At 42.4% G+C, this 22,695-nt stretch overlaps 1 protein-coding gene across 3 annotated transcripts in view; it reads left to right on the top strand.

Moving 5' to 3' along the window:
* Nucleotides 1-22,695, top strand: part of LOC139912734 (LIM domain kinase 1) — a 56,644-nt gene that overhangs the window by 17,173 nt on the left and 16,776 nt on the right. For 2 of the 3 annotated variants that reach the window (XM_071900616.2, XM_071900618.2), the window contains one exon: nucleotides 9,770-9,908. In XM_071900616.2, the coding sequence (XP_071756717.2) occupies nucleotides 9,770-9,908 (139 nt within the window). Of the gene's footprint in view, nucleotides 1-9,769; nucleotides 9,909-18,663; nucleotides 18,758-22,695 lie in introns of those variants that run through there. The other variant, XM_071900619.2, reaches the window with a different exon arrangement.

Here is a 22,695-nt window from a genome sequence, read left to right as displayed (position 1 = left end):
ATGTAAACAGGATGTAAACAGTTGGGACATTACATGGCTGACACAATAGCTTACTCAAATGTATAAGTGTATTTGGTATCTATGCATAAGTATAACATAATGAAATATAAAAATATAAGTATATATACAGTATGAAATAGTGGAACCATACCACCACCACAAATATAACAATAATATAACTGAAAGGAGATGAAAAACTGAAGAAGCAGATATGTGAATATAAAGCAGGTACATGTTCATGTGCTGAGGCATTTCAGCTCGAGGATATGAAACTTCACATCATGCCTCTGTTCAGAGCTTTATGAATGGTGCAATATTTTCTTTTGACATACAGCAGCTGCCGAGAACAGTGTGATTCATCAGATGTAGGTTAAGGGCCGGGTCACATGTAGTACAGGTGTGTTTATGTATGAACTGGGTTATTGACTGCTGGGTAAACAGTCTCATCAGAGGAGTGGAACATTATCTTGACAGGGTGAACTCTCCCTCTTTATTCATTTATTTTCTCTTTTCAGCAGCACCGTGTTTTATTTTAGTCCTGGATGAGCGCCCCATGCTAATGAATAGCTGTTTACAGTGGCTGTGATGTGTTTGGCAAATGTGGAGTAGGCTAATGAGGGTCTAAATGGGGGGTGGCTGGGGTGCTTCTCCCCTCTTCTCTTCTCTTCTGTCTGTTCTTTGTCTCTTCCCTCTCTTTCTTCTCTCAGTTTGTCTCTCAGCTGAACACGAGTTCATATTGTTCCCTATCTGCTTTACGGTTTCTCTCACCTGAATGTTGTTGCCTTGAGCACGCATCAAATTTTTATGCTCCATCTAGAAAATGATCGACTTCAGACTCTCAAAATGTACTTTCTATAAAGTTTTTGTTTTTTAAGTTGTCATGAGATCATGCTTATCTCTGTAGATATTCTTCACCATTCATACAAATGAGATTTGAGTGTGAAATATGGCAATGCTGAATGGTGAAGATATGTTTCAGTGCATTGTAGGCTTACTTATAAGTGGAATTAAATAATAAACACTTAAATAATACATTTTCATGATGACAGTGTTTGGGTTGGGTTATTTTAGAGTGGTTATCTAGGAAACCAGTGCTGTTTAATCAGCGTTGAAGCAAACATTGCCTGTCAATATTGAACCAAAATTTCCCCTGTATGCTTTTTTACTTTAGAGCTCAGAGTGAAGCCTGTCATTTTTGAAATTTGAGATTATTATTCCTTTTTTAGACTCAGACAGCGACGCTTTTCAGTGACTCTCTGCCAAGGACTCATTGTTCTCTCCACCATAATCTTCCAAGGTTCATTCCTAATGATAACATTCACAAAGGAGAAAGAGGAGTCACTTTGTGTGTGGGTGCGTTTTGATTAAACGCCCGCTCCCAAGCTCTCACCTTTGGCACACACTGCAGTACTTTAATCACACTTTCAAAAATTCAATTTTATTGCACCTATCAGAATAGATAGCTCCAGACTTAAACCCTGCATGTGATTAAAAAAAGGAAGATTAACACCCACATTTTTCATTCTTTTTTGTGGGATTTGTCACTTTCACATTCACATATTTGACCTTGATCATTTCAGACATGAAAAAAAGAAAGTTATGTACACACATGAAAATCTAAAGTTTGTGTTTCATATTTTATTATTGCTGGCTCAGTGAAAGTAATGTAATGTTCAAGTTTCTCAAAGTGAACCATGCTTCAAAATTATATCCATTATATTACATTTATTTACATATTACAATATTAAATATATTACATAAATTATATCGGCAGGCTAAACACCACATAGTGAGTTTATCAGTGCGTCCCGACTGTCAGTCTCTTCCTGCTCTCAACAAACACTCTTAATAAAACTCGTAATTTTTGAAGGATGGTTTCTTACATCTTCTTCATACATTTGCCAAAAAACGATACCTTTCGTTTTTGGATGAGGTTCATTTGTATACTACTGCTGCTGGTGTCGTTTATGTTAGCTAGATACTTCTGTTGGTGAGCTAACAAACTAAAGATCTGCCTGCCTGTCTGTGATGATGTCATTTCAGCTTTGAACGTTGGCACTATGGCAACAGTGCAGAGTTCTGATAGGCTGTCATTTTAAGGTGGAATTGAAGAAATACAATACAGGCAAATGACAAATGAAATGAGAGGCGCTGAAACTTCTGACACCTTAACTAAATGTGGATTCATGCATGGGAATTTGACTGGACTGGTGGTCCTTGTTCTGGACTGGCCTGCCACCAAAATCACTCACCTTGGGTGAGCTAAATTTCATGCCCTCCATATTACCCAATATCCTTCTATTTCTCACATGTTATCTGTGGCTCTTTGGTGTTTAATTTTAAAATTAGGGAAATGCTCTATTCTCTAAAAGAGATACCCTATTATAGCCTGACATTGGCCTGATAATGAACCGCAGCACTGCTATCTCTCCTGAATCATGCTGAACCATAATCACCATTGGTTCCACACTGAGCACCGTAGGTCATTGAAACCCTCTTATCATTTTCCTACAGTGGAACATGTGAGAAGGCCCCAGACTGAATGTGCGGGGAGTTGCTGACAGTCAGTCGGTCAAGGGGGCTTAGCAATCACAAAGGGAACTGCTGCCACGCTCACTATTCACTCTCAGTCTGCCAATGCTAGCCTGCTCCTGTTTACCTGCTCCATGCCGAGCTGAATGGACCGAGGGGCCGACAAACAAAGAAAGTGCCTCCCACAGACAGAAGCAATTGTTCAGCAACCATTTCAGAGCCAAGGCTATAGCTGGCACAAATATTTCCACCATTTAAAATGCACAACCTGCTTTCCCCTACTGCGTTTTTGTGCTTCAAGAACAGCAAAAACCTCAACACAGCACCTGAGGGGTTAATGCCAACGCCGGTCTTGCTGAGCTTGCGTTTGCCAAGGCCATGGGAAAAGACAGGGGGCCAACTGGCAGCCCCATTGGCTGAGGGATTTCCTGGTGGAGTTTGAAATCGCCCAATGGGGAGGGACTTAGTGGGTAGCATGAGGTAATGAGGTAATGCTTCTTTTTTCTGCGAGAGGGGTGACATCATCGCCGTGGAATTCTCCTTTGCTCTGTGTGGTGTGTGTGTGGTGTGTGTGTGGTGTGTGTGTTGGGGGGGTGGAGAAGATGGAAAGAAAAAATGGGGGGTGCAAAAAGGGGCGGAATGTGATGAATGTGTCCTCGCCGTGTGCGTGTGTGTGTGTGTGTGTGTGTGTGGGTTGATGGGTGTGTTTATAGGCTTACCTTGCTTTATCTCTTGTACAACCAAATCAGTCTAATAGGTTGCATTATTTGCACAAATATAATTCCTGTCTGCTCGGGGAAAATCCTCATTTGATCTCATGGAAATGATCAGGAATGGAAAGCTTGCCGCTGACCAGGAATCCCCCTCTGTTTGTGTCTTCCACTGGGGGGAGTCATTAGAAAGGAGAAGAAACATGAAGAGGGGGCTCTCCCCCAGACAGTCTGCCGCTTCCTCAGCTTGTGTGTGTGTGTGTGTGTGTGTGTGTGTGTGTGTGTGTGTGTGTCTGTTCCTACAACCCCCAACCCCCTTCTCTTTCCCAGAGGTCATGTTTTCTCATGGTCGGTGAGAAAGCCTGAAAATAACAGCAGCCAATTTCAATTTCATATACTACGACAGACTTGTTGACCCACAAAATGAACAATGTCATTTGTTTTGCTGCCATCAGGCCCAATAGCTTAGATAATGTGGTCTAATTCCCCTGATTGTCATTGAAGGCAGGGGAGACTGGTGTATTGGCTTATTGATCACTGGTGGTCAAATGTATTTCTGCTGTCTTTGCAGATGGATGGGAATTGGATGTCCTTCTGGGCCTGACACAAATGATGGATGACAGCCTTAATAATTAATAAAGAGATACACTCATCAGTGTGTGTGTGTGTGTGTGTGTGTGTTTGATAAATCTTTCATCTTTGCATCTGTCAGTTAGTAGTTATCCTGCTCCTCTCACCTTAACACTCTTCCTCCAAACCCCTCTGAGGACACACAGTGTTTCCTTTTGACACCTTCTGCTTCCTGTAGCAGTGTCTGCCTGCACGTCATTTACTGACCTGTGGCCACATGTGCACCCACACACACACACACACACCGTAAAAATGCTGACCAGAAATGAATGGTTAGCAAGGTTAATCTGGGTAGAATTTGGGATGTTTTACTCTACTATAAAGCACTCCAAGGCTCATTTGAAAAGGAGATGTTAATTACATTGTGAATACACAGATTAAATACAGAAATAATGACTAAAATAAAAGAGTTGCATGTTTAGATACAGTAGTTTGACATATATTGCTGTGTTTTCAAGGGCACATGTACTGTACAGATAGCAGAAAATAATATAGACAGCTTGTCATGTCAGTACCCATCTCAGCTCAGCTGCTGCAGGACAGATCCAGATTTGAGGGCTTCAAACCAGAAGGACGCAACTGACATATCAAACCACGAAGGCCTGCATGTCAGCTTAGCTTGGCCAGCAGACCACATCTACACTAATGGAAACTACACTAATTAGCTCCAATAAAAAATGACTTGCATGCATCTGTCTGCATGTCTGCCTGTTTGCTTGTGTTTGTATGTGTGTACGCCTGCAGGCCCTTAACCTAATTTGAATTAACTTCCATTTAACTGGTAATATATCATTTAATTTTGCCAGTTATTATATTATTATCTTATAGCTGGTTGTTTTTTTCCTTTTATTTTCCTTTTTTTCATGTGCAGCTGTGTATGTGCATGTGCTGAATATGTATGTGCTTATATTAATACACAAGACAGATATTTTTCTTTCTTATTTGTTAATACCCAATACACATGTAACTCATGTCTTGTCAAATACGTTTATATTTCCACGTTCCACAGCAGCAAATCTCCTCAGGGAATTTCCTCATTCCATTCATCCTTTCAAACCTGCTGCTTTTCCATTCATCATCAGCTCATGCATTTCAACCTGGGACCAGTTAATCACATCAGGTATTGACTCAAGTCAAGCGGTCCGCATGATAAATAGGATGCACAGTAGTTTAAAACATATTACATCATGAAATGGCCCAAATGAGATAATCTCACTGGGCATAATAAATATGAATAACGGCACATCCACAAAGAGCAGCACATGGATAATTCATCTGCCATCCCATAATTTAAACGTACTTCTCACATTACCACTCCCACTCCCCCACCTTTGTTTATATTAATGAATAAAGAGCTGGAATTGAGGGAAAAGATTGAGTTTGAATATATAATCCTAATCCTTCAACTCAGGTAGATTCAATAGGACTTTTAAAATCCTCTTGAGGACTGGCAGGACATGATTTCAAGATTTCACCATTCACACATTGAGATCCGTAAGAACAAATGGTTTTCTTTCACTGAGCAAATGTCACAGCGGTCAGCCCGGGCCAAAGGGTGGTGGATCCGGAGGGCGTAAGGTGACGGGACGGGGCTAGAGAGGAATTTATTACCCTCCCAGGCACTTTGGGCTAATTCCATCAGGGATCGGAGCAGGCGGTGAGAGGAGCTGCACATTTACTGACCCCACTCTCCCCCGGTCTGCTTTTCACTATCATTGGTTGCTTCCTGGCCCTTGGGGGATACAGCTGGATTTCATGGTGTCTCAAATCTGCCCTGCTCACTCTTGCTTGTTCATGGAAGTTATTTATGTACGAGCATCCTGCTCTTATCTCTTTGTCTTTTGCTCTTTCCTTGTTTTGTAGGCCTTCATAGCTTAGATTATCCATTTTTTTTGTCATTTACTCTTTATCTATCCTCTCTGGATTTACTCTCTTCACCTACTCTTCTGCTGCCCCGCCCTCACTCGTTCTCTCTCTCTCTCTCTCTCTCTCTCTCTGTTGAACTTGACCATCATGTTGGTATTGATTGCTTCTCCTAAGGGCAAATTTTGTGCAAATTTTGCCAGTATCATGTGTCATGTTTAATTTACTCGTACTTATTCATACCTTTTAACATCATTTTTATTTGTTTTTTATTGTATCATTTTTGTTTTGCGCAGTAAGGTGTCAGAGCTTACCAAACTGTTTACCAAATATTAAGTTATTCAGCCAGTCAGCTTTTGGAGCGTCATAGTAGAATGGGCAGAGACCCTGTCTGAGTCTTTCACATTGCTAATCCTCTTACATGTCCCTGCCTGTGCACACACAAGCGCAGTGATACACACGCACACACACACACACACACACACACACACACACACACATATACACTTCCACAGTCATTCTTAAAATAAGCATTCCTTTTTTTTGCGGTGGTGTAGTTTTCGTCTCATTTCGTCTTGGATCTGCAACGCTGACTCCCTCCCTGTCTTTCTCCCGTACCTCTGCGATAAGATTCTTGTCCTGCAGCTAGAAATGTGGAGTCTCCATCTGGGACTTACTAATGTATTCACTCATATCTTTAATATTCTGCTGCCACTCCCAGTTCTGCTAGGAGAGAATTTTCCATGAAGGAATTCAACCTCGGAGCGTGTGTCTGCGCAACAAAGGTGTGCATCCACACACACATGCACATGCAAGAACATCTATGTGTGTGTGTGTGTCTGCACGTCTCCGCCCCGGGTACGACTTTGTCCCAGCAGGGGTTTGCAGGATGGCTGTGAGCGGTGCAAGTCAGTCACTGAGAGGCAGAGAGCCAAGACAGCTGAGTGGCGACTGGCTCGGTGCTGCGGGCGTCTTCTGATAGCCTTGACCCACTTCCAGCTCTTCCCCTCCCACCAGCACCCACCCAAACACCCTGCATACTGAAGCAGGCTGTGGCACAATATGCTGAGCTCGGGAGTGTGCGTGTGTGTGTGTACTTCTGCATGCGTCTGTATTAGGTTGTGTATGTGTGTACTTGTGTATGTATACGCTCACCTAGGTGCATGACCTTAGGCAAAGTCAAAGGAGATTTCTACCCCTGTAGATTCCTGTGAGAGGGGATTCGGCCTCATGAGTCTTGCACGTTACAACCAGCCACAACCGTGTTTTACAAGAGAGTGAGCAGACTGTCTTCTCTCAGCATTTTAATGATTTTTCAAACTCTAAAGTGAAGACGGGGAGGAAAGTGAGTGGGAAAAATGATAACCGCATACTTTGGGCTTGGTTTGAGCCCTTGCAGTCGCAGTATGCGCATGATTTCTCAGTCTAAAGCACTAGTCCTCTCAACAATTGGGCCAGTGCTACAAACACAAAACCCCATCCATTTATTTTTTCTACCAATATCCCAGCTGCACCTGCCTCCTCCTCTCTGTCTCGTCCCTCTCTCTCCCTCCCTTTCCCTGCCCTGGAGAGCTGCTGTCCTCCAGGAAACATGAAGATTGATAGCCAGTACTTCTTAGACATCCACCTTTTAACCCCCCCCCCCCACTGCACATGAGTGTGCAGTGTTTCCCCCAGGTTCATGTGGATATAGGATACTTTGTGTGAATTTTTCTTAATTGCTTTGTACTCTATTCAAATAATGATGAACCTAAGAGGTAAGCTCAACACGATACTGAGATAAAGACATATAAATCGTCTGAAAAGGTAAACAGCAGGCATTTACGAGGCAATTGATGTGGGGGGAACTGTTCCTTTTAAGTCCTGTACTCTGTTTTATTCTGTCCACAGTGAAAATGTTCCCCATCCTTTTAAGCCGGCCCCTGAAGTGGGACTCGGCCAGACGGCTGGCTGATGGGGGGGGTGGGGGTGGGGGGGGATCCACTGGGAAGGAGAGGAGAGACACTCACTTAGTCATGGCCGTTAGACACAGAGATTTAGACAGATTACAAACAGACACACACAAGCACATATAAGCAAGACACACACAGCAAATATACCCAAATGTACCGAAGACATTATATTTACCACACATAGGGGGGGTAAGCGCACATTTCAAGTTATAGACGCACACAGAGAAAATGTGCATGCTTGTACATACTGTATCCACAGACAATTTGTTTACAAACAAGTTATAAGTGTAGACACACACACACCCAGACACACACACACACACACACACATTTTCTGTCTTCCTATAGACAGTTTAGTGAAGTTGAGCTGATGCCACTTGTTTATTGTGGAGTGTTTTTCCGCTTGAGGTGTTGAGCAGAAGAGCCAGTGTGATAAGTGATTAAGAATAGCCTCAGCCTGTGGAATCGTTCTTATCGCTGGTCATTCCTGGCACTGAAGAGGAAATGACCTTCCCTCCCTCGCTTTTTATCGTTGTTTTGAATATCAGACCAATGTGTGTCTTGTGTGCACTTGGAGTGTGTGTGTGTGTGTGTGTGTGTTTGTCCTACGCTTGTCCCTCGGCGTCGTGATATCAACCGTCTTCCTCTCTCCCTCTCTTTGTCGTCTGCCCTTCACTCCTTGTCTCTGTCAGCGTCTGATGTCTATCAGCCTGACGTCACTCTGCTCTTCTCTGGGCTTCAGGAGACGCTCGCTATCAGCCACCAACTCTGCTGACAGACAATCCACTGATAACACATTACAGCTCAATGTAGATAATCATGTATGATGATACTGATGCTGTTGGGATGGCATCGGCCAGAATCAGACTGTGTTGTTTAGTAAAGTAAATAGATTGGAATGGTTGATCAGCCAGTATTTAAAGTTCAGTACTTGGAAATGTGTTATTGGCTCATCCCAGACTAGTTTACTTGATTTTATTGATTTATTTTATTTAATTTTGCTTCTTTTTACTGTTCTTACAGTACCCATTGTCTCTATTTACTGTTGTTTTATCACCACTGATTTCTTCTTACACTTCTTACAGTTGTCATTGCTTCCATTTACTGCTTTTTATTACCACTGTATCATCTTGATTTTATGCTGGTCTGTAAAGCACTTTGTCAACCATTTTTTAGAGAAGTGCTATATAAATAAAAGTTATTATTAGTTGGAAGAACTGTTCAATGACTAGAAGGACACATGTTCAATCCCCACGACAGTCCAATTTTAACTGACTTTTTAATTTTATTTTAATTCAATCTGACACAGATTGATATTGGTTGATGTAATGTTTATTTATGGCATTCCACATGCGCACACAAACACATGGGTGTGACTGAATACGCACCCTCCACAGTAAAAAGCATGTTGTTTTAGTGGCTGTCATGTTTAGGCTGCATCGACATTATTACGTCTTTGCATAGCTCTCGTCCCTTTTGCCCTTACTCTGTGTTTTTCTAAGGCCGAGTCATAGCTGCGTGTCTTGGTGTGATCTCATTTGCCTGTGCCACCTACATGGGGGCGGTGTCTGGTGGATCCACAAAGGGACTTATTATCACAAGGAAAACTATCATTTGGGGCCCTGTAGGGTGTCATTACTCGGATTAAAGTATGGCTTTATGGGCTTCAATACAACATAATGGTCTAGTGGTGTCAACACAATAACAACTTCATCTGGTGTGCACTTTCAAAGTTTAGTCTAACTTGCTGATTTTGTGGCATACCAGTGACATTATTGGCACTGTGCTTTTTGTTTACGCTCCTTTCACTAGACACTTCGCATGTATCACTCAAAAGTAAAAAATATGTTAAAATATGTGACGTTTATGGATAATATTATACAGCAGGGGATCATTTGCTTATTATTGGCTTACGCTCTTGTTTCTGTTTGTTTGTCTGCTGCTGATTTGGATGTGACAATTATGTTGAAATTTGATCTAAATGATTAATGATGTTCTCCTTTCCTTAATGACCCACAGATACATGCTAATTAATTAACCACACAAGCACTTATACAGTATATTTCTTTCCATCTCTGTTAGGTGTTGTGAGTGCAGTGCCTCTCTGTCCCACTGGTACTATGAAAAAGATGGCCGGCTCTTCTGCAAGAAGGACTACTGGGCCAAGTTTGGGGAGCTGTGCCACGGCTGCAACGACCCCATCACCACCGGCCTCATCATGGTAAGAGGATCCCTCTGTGGGCCAAAGTACACTCGCATCTCTCCTCGCCTCCCCGGCTCTTTGTTTGCAGACAAACCTAGAGTTACACCTTACAGCTGTGTCCCTTACACCACGCACATACATGCGCACGCACACACACACACACACACACACCTTAGTCCATACATTTCCAGCCTCACTGCTAGGTCTGTGTAAACATACATAGGATCTGTTCCAGACCTGTAACTGACCCTGATGCCTTTGATAGTTTTGTCGGATCGTCTTACAGACCACCAGTGAAAGTCACTGGCTGTTGTTGTGATACAGGAAAGCAGAGAGGGCCAGGTGCAGAGCGGATATGGAGAGCGGAGAGACAATCAACTTGGCTTCTCCTGATAAGTGGTGTTGCATTATAGAATGGAATGGATACCGGGATCAACGGGGAGTTGTCTATTTGTTGATTAATGATGCTATCATGTGCTTTGAAAGCATAAAGAAAAGGATTAATATGTCGTTTTAATATGATAATATGTCATCTTAATATGTCTTAATGTGTTTGATGTTCAGAGTCACTTATCATGGCCATTTTAACATTTATTTGAACAGTAACTGAGACTCTCAAACCTGTCTCCATGCTGGTTGTTTACAGCCACATGATGGAGCAAACTGCATAAACTGGGAGGTGTATCTAATAATGTGGCCAGGGTGCATATCAGTGTACAATAGTACAGTATAATTTATGATACTGTAGCATGGCAGTGCGATGAGCACATGTTCCTCCCTGCTCACTCACCATTGGTACACTTTGGAGAGATATTTTTGGTAATACTTGTTTGTTGTGTTCACAGCGCCAAGTGAGGTAAAATTAGCATTATCAGCCATGGCAGCCGATGATATGAAAGCTATGCCAAGTGGATTTGGAAATATGTAAGGCTCACATTGTAGAAAACTACCCTGCCTGTCTAATTTGCATGAAGCTTATATGTCAGGGAAATTGAGTTTCCACAGAAAACACTAATCGGCAATTTGCATTTTAGTAGGTGTCATTAGTTAGCAGTGTGAAAAGTTCAAGTGTGCCATTTGAAATGGGATTTCACCTAAAGGATCTCTATTTATGTGTCAATTATATGCAATGAGAAATATTGTAATTCCCGGATGTATATTTATGAACTTATGCATGCATTGCTTCAGGGGAGCCAGGTAGATCAAAATGGAAATACATCCTTTTGTGTTGCAAATTAGGCCAGTGAACAAGCCAGAGAGAGAGTATCCACTATGCTAAAATAATAGGTCATTCCTGGTTTTATTATTACAGGATTTTATTGAAATGCAGATTCCCTTTTGAACTGTAATGTCTTTTGAAGGTTTTACCTTGATTATAAACACCGAGACACTATCTTACTTCCTCCATTACCTGCCATCTTGATCTTATTAGCCCAAATATATTTGATAACATCTTTGCTTTATGCACCTTGTCTTATTACTGAGACAAGCTGTTTAAGCTCTGGATTCACCCAAGAGTGAGTTATGAGAATTTTACAGTGTTACAATACAATACCAGTCACTGCAACCTTTGGTTAATATCAACATAATGGCAACTGTTCCTCATCTATAAATCATTTTGATTTGACCAGTGTATGTGAAAGTGTGTCTTTCTCTCCCTACAGGCAATTTTGATTTCTTTGCCTTTCCCCTATAGACCTTAGAGCATGAAAAGAGTCTTATTGCCTGAAGTGGATGAGAATGTCACATTTACCTCTTTCATTATCTCTGCTTCATTGTAACCTACTCAGTCGAGCCTTTTTAATGCCGACCTTGACCTACAGTATCCTCACAATGGAGCGGCCCCACTGAGCTTTCATATGCGTTATCGCTCTTCCATGACTCTGCACACCAACACTGCAGGCCTGTAATGTAACTGTTCCCTCAAGGGAAATTGTTGTTTACTGTTTGATGGTCTCATGTTGCCATAAAATAGATTAATGTATTAATTAAGATTAGGTTGAGGTTTAAAACCGAGACCTGGTTAATGTAAAAAGCTGAGTCCCTTGCACTTACTGTATCTGCTCATACACATTCGCCTCTTCGTCAGCTATTGCAGCCAGCAGCCTCTTGCAGGGCATGTGTCATGGCCACTTTCATGGTATCTGTCAGAAATCGTGTGTGTGTGTGTGTGTGTGTATGTGTGTGTATTTTTGTCATTCACACTGCATCCATCCAGCTTGCCCTCCGCAGTGCAATCTCAGTAATGAAGCAGACAGGCATGGAGGCATATAGGAGACTCTAAAGTGAATTAGCTGCAGACTTGGCTGCACCCGTTCTCCTCTCCTCTTTACTCCTTCCATTTATTGCTCTCCTTACAGTGCAAAGACACTGATTGACTGTCTCTGCAGTTACACTTCGGTCAATTTGCGAGGGGTCAGCCAGTCACGCTGTACTGCCAAGATGGTCGGACCAATCATATTACGGTGCAGACAGACAGACAGACCAAGGTCGACTTGCTGCGTCTCTGTGCTTCCTGTAAAGGACACGAGGCGCACGGCCGCCCTGACAGCTGTCCGGTTTAGCACGGCAACACGCTCTCATCTGTCAGCCTCACGAACGCCACAGCACCGTCAGAGTCAGTGAAAACACTCTGTGATGCAGTGATGAGTCAGAGTCTGCGGACTGAAATGTTGAATTGATTAGGTCAACCCTCTCATTATTATCTTTGCCTGTCATGGGATTTCATCACTCTAAGCGCAGTGACGCCATGGGAGCCTCGCTTTGTTGTTGTTTTTTTCATATTTTGTAACAATCTTTATCTAAGTGTGTGCTCACAACTGTTTTTATGTCACTGTGTTGTTTTGCTTATGATATCATGATGTGATGGACCAAAATGATGTGTGTACAGTATACACAATACAGTATGTTGCGTTCAGGCCATCAATTATATCGACAATATAATAGTTGACTTTCAAAATAGCTTTCAAAATAAAGGAAACATCATCATACATTTTCTTAATATGGCGGTGGGCCAAAACAAGCTGACAGTGCAGCTTCATTACTCTTCTTGATAGATTATACAAATATCTGGATCTCTACTGAAAGGATGCAACACTATGTATTTGATGTATGTATAAAGTATAAAGTAACTCATAAATATTCAATTTGGTTGCGATCTGGTGACTGAGATAGTAATAAAATATGTTTTACATCATTTTCATGGTTAACAAACTATTCAGTAACAGCTGCTGCCCAGGGGATGGGGCCATTGTCCTGTAACCACTTCCATCAGGACAGAAAAGCTTCACTCTAGGTTGAAGGTGATATCTCAAAATATAATTACATTAAAGGGCATTAAGGGGGGGCTGTTTGTGCTTGTGTTTGTCTCAGTCTCAGTTTGTCTCAGTCTGTAGCTTCTCTTCTCGTCAGCATTTTCAGCCTTAAGGAGACTTGTCGTAATTCAGGTAGAGGGGTGACTCAGTTATTTACTACCCTGCTGAGGCTGATTTATGTTCTGAACACTGAGGTAACTGCTGTAATTGATTCTCTCTCCTCTCATCCTTCCATCCATCCCCCCTACTGACTGATGAATCCTAAATAATTCCATCCGTTTCCACATTCAGTTTAGGTTCAGTCAGCTTTTCTTAAAACAACTTAGGGCCGATAGCCAAATAGCCGTAATGGGACAAGGGTTCAACAGTACGGATTGCCTGATTGATCTGGACCATTTGATTACAAAGTGACTGAAAAGAAGTTTCTGGTCTGTCTGTTTCTCACCCGGTGATAAGCCCGTTATCTTTGCCTCTCTGCTCTGCCATTGGCCCACTCTCTCCTGTACTCGTTCTGGCCAATCAGATGGGACGTCAACGAGTGGGTGAGAGAGTTATGTGGGGCGGACATAGCAGCCACTACTTTGAATTGCAAAGCGACAAGTCAGAGAGAGGCTGTTTCTTTCCTCTTGGAAGCAACAGTTTCCTTGGGTTGAAAATGATGAATCAGACCCTCACTGGTTGTGTCATTTGTCAGTGATTTCTCAGGAAGGCTGATCGAGTTGGCTTATGTTTTTTAAATCAACAGTTACAGCAAACACACACTCCATGCCCACAACAAGAGCCAGCAGCACTGAACCTCCCATTAATATTTTGGCAAGATGGATAGAGAGTCTTACCGGGCACATAAATTTGCTCTTTGGTTTATATTTATCATGTTACTGCTGGTTACATTTACAGAAAAGCTTCTATCAGTAGGTTATCCACGGCTCATCCATGAATACAGTAAGTACAACAAGTTCCAATTCATATTTTGTAATTTTACAGTTGTTAAAAATCAAACATTTCAAATGGATTCACAATCAATTCTATACTGTTTGTTGTTTATTTTCTACTCATTTGCTGCTGCATATTAAGAACTTTAAGCATCTTACATTTTATAGTATTAAATTACGTAAATGTATAAAAAGGTTATTTTCATTTTTGCCTGCTGTGCCAGTGAGAATACAAGAGGCAAATGGAAGTCCTTCTTCTGGTTTGACTGGGCAAGTTGAAACAAATGTTATCATTGAATCCCTGGGACTTTCCAAATGTTTCTGTTTTGTCTGTTGTTACAAGAAATACTCAAACAGTAGGAGGTGAAATCCAAGGATTTCCCTGAAATCACAAGTCCTCATGATTCCTCAAGATCTCTGGCATCATAGCGACCTTTACCAGCTCTGAAAACCCAAACCTCTTGTTCTTGGATGTTGGTGGAGTGTCAAATCTTAAACACGACAGAATGCGGTTTGCTGTATGCAGTTTTAATCCTGTAATGACCTTCCAAACCTTTATTCATCCAGGGTGAGCAGAACGATGAGAGCAAGTTGTCTTACAAAAGTGCCTTGTTACACACAAAGGAAGTGAAAGCATAAGTAAAAGGGAATTAAAATACTGAATAAATAAATGAAACATGGACATGACAGGAGAATACAGAGCGACATATGAGTTCAATAATGACATTGCAGAAAGAGCCTTTGTGTCAAATAGATTTTCCATATCATGGTGTTTCCAGTACTAGATATTAATTTTAGATTGTGTATGCAAAGTTGTAGTTAAGTAGATAAACCATGAGCAATCCAGCAGTGAGAGACAGCAGGTTTAGGCTCAGATACACAAGTGCCTGCTTGACTTTAACGTGGTTCTTATGAATACAAGTGTGCAGATTAATAGTGAGCAATGGACATATTTTTCAGTTTCATGATGACACTGGTCAGCCACCAAACCAATGGAAAGTCCCAGTTCTACAATATAGTTTTAGCAACTCCCACGGGTGTGAGATAGCACATTGTTTGGGTGGGAGTCTGCCTGGAGCTGTTTGTGTAAATGTCTGATGATTGTTTTGTCTACGTGCTAAAGCAGGGCAGACGAGTGTGTAGTAAGTGCTGGGACAAGGTATTTGAAAAGATACTGTAGCTGCTCAGATTTTATCATCTTTCTGTTTGTCTCTATGGAGTTGTCTTAGCAACAGGACTAGATGTTGATCAGCTCGACACCCACACAGCCTACTCCTCAGTTTCCCAGGAAAGGGAGCAGCAGGCTGGCCATCGGAGGTGATTCGATCCCGTCATTCCAGTGAATGTTGAACAGAGTGGTTGGTCTGGTCTGAACAAAGCACTGTCTGTCAGGAGCAACACTGGAAGAACTTGTTCGGCATATTCTTTTTTGTGCTACTTTATTGATTTCTGAAGGGAAGGTTCTCTCTCCCCTTCCGCGCCTCCACAAGGAGGTCAAAGGTCAGGGTCAGCTACAGAGCAGCACAGGGATTCACTGTCTTGCTCAAGGACACTTCAGCAGGATGGATGCTTGCTGTCATGAACTTGCTCCTTCCAGTTAAAGGTTGATCTTCTTAGTCACTATGTCACCCTGCTGCCCATAATCACTTGAACCAGAGAACTGCCTGTGTCTGATTGACTCATGCTTTATGGAGAACTGATTCACTGCAATTGAGTGTCCAAGTAATATTGAAACAATGTGGCAACACTGACAAAAGTAAGACTTTGTTGTTTACCTTGTCATTAGAAGACTTTAGCTTTTCAATGAGATTTAGAGTGGGAACCACCTGTCAGGGAATTTTTGCTGAAGTGTTTTCACCAAGCTTTTCCCAATTCCTCTTTCCAACATAGCAGCATCTGAAGAGTGAAATCCCCCCATGGAGGGGAGGTTTCACTTCTGTCCTGATTGCGTAATGTTCAATTAAATTGGACTATGGTTTTGATTTAGCCACTTGGCTATCTTGCTGTTTTCCTCACTACCTCATATAAGGCTGCACTGACGCCACTTTTTCTCTGCTGATAGTGATTCTGAGAAAAATCCACCCTCTGAAACGCTGTTAAAAAAAAAGCTATTGGTAATGTACTGGGCATTTCTGGGTCCATTTTGTTTATTCCTGCAGATAACTGGTCAAATGTAGATGCACATTTCCAGCACAGCAATGGAGTGTGATAGCAGAATATATTCAGCTATCTAAAACATCAAAGGTAAATGTCAGATTTTGGTGTCAGTCCCTCAGAATTGAAGATCAAGGCTTCTGTCTAGACTCACTATTTTGCACTTATATTCAACAATCATACAGGGAGAAATCCATCTTAGAAGAAGTAGAGAGACCAATTTTCTCACCCAACAGTAGCCTCATTAGTCCATAATGAAACGCAGCCACGAGACATGGTGCATTTGAATAAGGGGAACAACTCTCAATTGTCAGATTTTTCTATCTTGTTCGCTGTCTTGCTCATACTATTGCTATTACTTTTTCCACCATAAACCATACAACCATACTACAACCAATTGCTGTTCATTGTAATCACATTATAGTCACCTTTTTTCAGACACAGCCTGCACTTTTACAGCTAAGTTAAGCTCCACTGCTGGACTTCCAGGCTGCTGTGTCATTAGCTTGTTAAGCTGCAGCCCGGCTGCTGCCTGTGTGGATTTATCGGTTTGGGCATCACCATCCAGTTACTGATGCAACTCCCATAACTCCTACAGTAACTCAATCGGGTTTTTCCTGCCAGCCAGCTTTCTCTGCAGTCTGTCTCGCCCGCTCTAATATAGGAACCAACAGGCGGTGCAGCGAGTGCATCTGTCCGACTATTAATATCTGCCCACTCAGATGGCCTCCGGCACTGAGTTGTAGACAGGGGGAGAGATAGCAGGAGAGTGACGGAGCAGGGAAGACAGAACTAGGGAAGGGAGAGCGTACAAGGGAGGAAGGGAGGAATGATGGCTAATATGTCAGCCGGATATTATTAATAAAGATCACACAAGCATGCCAGATGTCCTGATTTACACTCTGAGCCAACGCTGCGTGATTGCGACCTGTACACTACACCTAAATGAAAGACATTACGGCAACATGAAACATTAACATTAAACGCCTGTGTCTCCATTGTAAGTCTTTGTAAGTTCTTGGCGTATTCTTAGAGGTTTGTGAGATCTTACAGGTCTTGGTCTGACGCTAAGTAGATGTTGTAGGTCCTGGTTCTATAGGATAGTGGCTGGAATTGTGCTTCATTATATACATACTCAGTACTCACACATGCATATACACACACACACACACACACACACACACACACATACACAAGTAAACACTGCAAAAGCTGGAGTTACATCAAAGTCTCTTTATTGGGGGTGTGTCTACCCAGGGATCTGGCACCATGTAGCGCTCAGATTTTTCTGATCTCTGCGTGCGTGTGTGTGTGTGTGTGTGTGTGTGAACTGACTACACTCTTCTACAACTGGAAGCTGCATTCACAAAAGTTAGTCGGATAAACTATTAGTTGGATAAACGTAAATATTTTCCAATCCAATATTTAACAGGATTTTTGAAATTTGTCTAAAGCCTTTCCTTTAGAAGCAATTACAAGACATAACTTCAGCTTGAAGAAGAAATCTCTTAATTATTCATGATGATCAACCACGGTTTGCTGTAGAGGAGAGAATGACAAGTACACAAGTATATAAGTTACACTGTCTGCTACAGTGTACAGCAACCAGTTTTTTTTTCTTTTTACTTCTGCTTCATATCTGTAATTTGATATTGTTGGCCTACTAATTTTTGAAAGACTCCTTGAAATAAAGCTGTCATGCCTTTGTTTTGCTTTAAGCATAACAACAAATTAAATAAACATTGTATATATAACAACATCAACACAGCTAATGAAAAACAATATTGCATTATTCACCCATACGTTCCCATGTGGCAAGCTTGTAACTAACACTGTGCTAGTTCTCACTTGTTTTTCAAAGTGTGATTGCCGGTCGGCCATGACTGTACCTGGCTTGGAAAGAGGGGGGGGGTGTTGAGGGGGAGAGGGTGAAGGGGGATGGGAGATAAGAAGAGGAGGAGGAGGAGGAGGAGGAGGATGGGTGGGGAATTTTCTGAAGACACCAAGAGAGAGCAGCCGACAGGCGCGTGTGCATGGGTGGGCTGGGCCAAACAGGAAACGATGAGGTCATACTAAAAATGAGCGAGAGAGAGGGAGAGGGAGAGAGAGAGAAAGAGGAAGGGAGGGTAGGAGGGTGGGAGGGAGTAGAGCAGTGACATCGTTTCAGAGATGAGCTCAGCTGCAAAGGCGTGGGCTGCTCTCTCTCTCTCTCTCTCTCTCTCTCTGTCATACACACACACACACACACACATACTCCCCTCCCTCCTTCCCTCCCTCCATCCCTCCCCCTGCATCTCTCTCGCTCTCTCTCTCTTGGCTACTGCCGGTGTTTTGTTGTGACAGCGGGGCTGCCTCAGTATAGAATGCACTAGAGCGGGGCAGAGAGGAGCCGGCTCTCGCTGACATGGTGGGAGATTTGTTTTTCTGGAGCTTCTGCTGTCTCAGGCTGTGGAAAAGGGATAAGAAGGTAAGGCTGCTCACTCCTGCTTTAGGTTGTTGGGACTTGTGTGGATGACAGACCGAGGGGGAACTAGCGAGCAGGCGAGGAAGCAGGCAGGCAGGCAGGCAGACAGTCTCAAGTGGCTGAGAGGAGGGTTTGCCGGCTGTTGCTGCGTATATACGCTTCCCATCTTTCTCTCTTTAATACTGAAATTGAGCTTGAGCATGATACTGTGTGTACTGCTGTGTTGTGTGTGTGTGTCCTCTTAAACTGGATCAGTGTGTCGCCTAGTAATTACAGATTTGTTCTTCTCTTTCTGTAAGGTGCTCTAGATTTTTTTTTTTTTTTTTTTTTTTTTTTTTTTGCCTGTTCATGTCATGAAAAAGTGATGAGCCATGGCACGTGTGCTATTTTTAGAGAGCGTCCTGTCCCAGATAAAAGTAGGATTAGAGTCAGAGGGGTTTGTTTAGAGATGGATGATAATTGCCATGTAACTGTGGTCCCGCACAGGATTGAGTACCAATTACGTACAGTCCACATTATGAATAGTTGCCTCATTTTACCTCAGCCGGATGCCGGGCCTACAGATAGGAGGAAAGATAGATAGGAGGAAAGAGGCTGAATCCATTAGCGAAGGCCTGCATATACTGTGGTACTGTACTGCGTGTGGCAGAGGGGGGTTTCCATTGAGCGAGCCTCAGTGTGGTCTACTGTTTATTGGTCTTCTCTTTCTGTCTCTCAGTCTAATTGTATTTGCCCTGGTTCTAAAAAGAGTTCCTCATGAACCAGAGCTGAAATGACATCTAGTCAGAAAGCCTACGTGTGTATTAGGCATTCAGGATTATGTCAGTCCTGTTTGCCTTCCGAAAAGCCAAAGTGTGGTGTGGTCATAGAGATATAACAGTTATATCTCTATGGGTCTGGTAGGATTGTGCAGTCTGGATCATATAGCCTATGTTTTTTTATCAATCTCATTGGAACTTTATGAATTCCCCCCTGCACATTTTTGGAATCTGACCTAGAAGTGACAGATGCATCAGATACCTGATGCATGTGTTGCTTCATAGTATTGCTTCAAATGCAGGTAAAGGTAAATGTTGTGTGTTTTTATTGACATGTACAGTATCTTTAGCTGCATGTTGATCCTGCGAGCTTAACCTCATACAGACTTTTCATATGAATTTCAGCTTTATCATTCCGGAAATCTTGGAGTTAACTTCATTGCATCAAACATGAGGTTAAGCAGAGCCAGATCTGCTATAATTTGGTTAGGCCAATCGGAAGCCCCCCTCTGCAGCAGCTCCTTCATCACATCAAGGTGTCGATGTGAGGTCAGCGTTCCACATTTAGCCGGCCTAAGTGAAGTCAGAAGGCTCTGGCTGGTGTTTACACGGGACTGGCTGATGTAAGGGGTCAGGCAGCATGTAGAGTTCACCGTGAGTCCTCTGGCTCTTTGCATATAAAGACACGTATGCACACATGCGTTCAAATGCACACACACACATCCACATAGTTATTCTCATATGGTTCATATTAGCCAATTGCCATTTGGCCTAGAATGTATTCGTTTCAGTGAAAGACGGTGTAAACAGAGGAAACTGAGGTTAATACAATTGCTGTTCAAACCCACGTATGGGTTAGCTATAGAGCAAATTATATTTTTAATAGTGACATTAAGATTAGAGTTATTTCCATTGTAGACAACTCAGAATTTACAGCTGAGGTCTCCACGTTTGAAGTTATTGCCCTAAACATTTGCTGTTTAGACTACTTACAATGTTGTCCAGGTTTCAATTTACCTACTTTTTTTTAAGAGAAGTGATTGTGCCCAAACGATGCAGGAAAGTACCCCAAAGTGGGATACAAAAGGATACAAGAAACAACCACAGCTCTTACCAAGGCTACTGAGGGTCAAATCCGTTGTGGAGAATCCCTGACTTGCCACCAACATGTTGTTTAGTGAAGCTGAGAGCGTGCAGTAGAAGACCGTCATAAATTCCCCCAATTGGCTTAAAAGGGTCTGTTTACATTCCACAGTCAACCTGAAGACACACACACGCACATACACACACACACACACACACACACACACTAACACACATATATAAATGATATACACATATAAGTCATAAATCAGCCCCTTCATTAAAAATGCAAAACTTAAAGTGCAGCACAATCAAATTTTCCACCTTGGGTCTTTCCTCATTTATACATAACAGAATTAACACTAAATGAGTGTGAAAGCATTTACAGTTTTCACTCGCACATCATGAGAGCCGCTTCTAGGAAATGCCATTTCTCTGCCACATGATTGAACAGAGAAAATAAGTCATTATGCAAATGTTAATCTTACAGCTTTTACTCATTTCCTACATACTCAAAGCCTCTTTGTGTTTTTATAAAGAGTACATAGACCTAAAGATGAAGTAAGCTTATGTTATTCTTACAAGCATTCCCCTGGCTTAGTTTGTTATTGTTTTTAGTTTGTTAGCAAATTACAAGTGAAAATGATGCCTTGTTGCTATCTCTGGCACATTTGTAGAACAAACTGGAACAAACAATTATTTTAATAATTGATTACTTTGACCATTATTCTAGAGGTGAATCAATTAATCAGCTCAAGAGGAAGTGTAAACATTGCTATTATGTCTTATCATCTTGCCAAGTGATAGAAACTGAAACTAGCATTACCGTTACCACTACCACTGCATTCGTTTATTATAATTTATTAACCAAAAGTAAGGCGATCTTTCCTTCAAAATAAAAGCGCACGATTTTTCTCTTTTTATACCGGATCTATTGCCTTTATAAACAGTTGTGCCATAGTGCTGGGGGCCCACAACTGCTGCATGCATGTCGGGAAAACGTTGCGTGGTGCAGCTTATCTGGACAGCATACAGTGAACACACACGAGCACAGGAGGAGCTTTTCCTTTCTCTACTCTCTTGTGAGTGATATCCAAAGCCCTGAAGGTTACAGTCATCTATCTAGGGTCAGACTAAATATGTGACCCTGGTTACCCGCGGCAACGAAACGACACACTGTTCCCACATGCACGGCAGCTTCACCTGGTTGCTCCTGGATCCCATCGACCCCTTCGCTCTTCCCCTGAGGGAAACATGCACTCATGATTTGGTTTGTTGTCACTAAAGAGGGCCAGGAGGCCACATGACCGGCTAACACACAGTCACACACACACCCATATGAGTATGATGAACACACACACACCCAAGTACAGGCGTAAATACAAGAAAGCATGAACACACACATACTGTACAGAGAGAGAGAAGGAGGGAGAGGGGGTGAGAAAGAAAGAGAGAGAGAGAGACTGTGGACACCACACAAAATATACTCTGAATTAGATGCACCCAGGCTTTTAACACATAGGCACACACACACACACACACACACACACACCCCTTCGTCAAGCAAAGATAAAAAGAGGAACCAGTGGTGCATAAGTACGTGCCGTTTCAGGGTTTTTGGATTCTCTCTTTTGGAAACAGTTGGTCAAGCAGTCAGGTGGTTTGAGACCACATAGTGTGTCCATTTGTTTTGGTTTGTCACTACAATAGAAATGAGAGATGAGTCATCTTGTTAGTCATATAGCACAGTTGTTGTTTTTTATATCTCTTTTTTTTCTCACGCTCTTACGATCTATTTCGATTTCTACACTTTGAAGTGGAAGTAGCTATGTCCTGAGTGCATGCGCAGCAGCTGTTGTCTGTCAGATGTGGTTGTATTGAGGGCGTATGTGTGTGTGGGTGTGGGTGTGTGTGTGTGTGTGTTTGTGTGTGTGTTTGCATGCCTGTGGGCAAGCAAATGTCAGCCACAGTGTCGGGTTGTGCAGCACCCCACTATCTCCTCGTCTCCGTCCAGCTGTCCTTTCTTCCTGTCTTTCCCATTTGTGGGGGTTCGCACCTGAGTGGCAGGCACACACACACACACACACAACCCCCCCTCCA

The sequence above is a fragment of the Centroberyx gerrardi genome, chromosome 6 (genome assembly GCF_048128805.1).
Source record: "Centroberyx gerrardi isolate f3 chromosome 6, fCenGer3.hap1.cur.20231027, whole genome shotgun sequence".
Taxonomy (NCBI): domain Eukaryota; kingdom Metazoa; phylum Chordata; class Actinopteri; order Beryciformes; family Berycidae; genus Centroberyx; species Centroberyx gerrardi.
The sequence above is the reverse complement of the archived record's forward strand: the minus strand, read 5'-3'. Positions and strand labels throughout refer to the sequence as shown.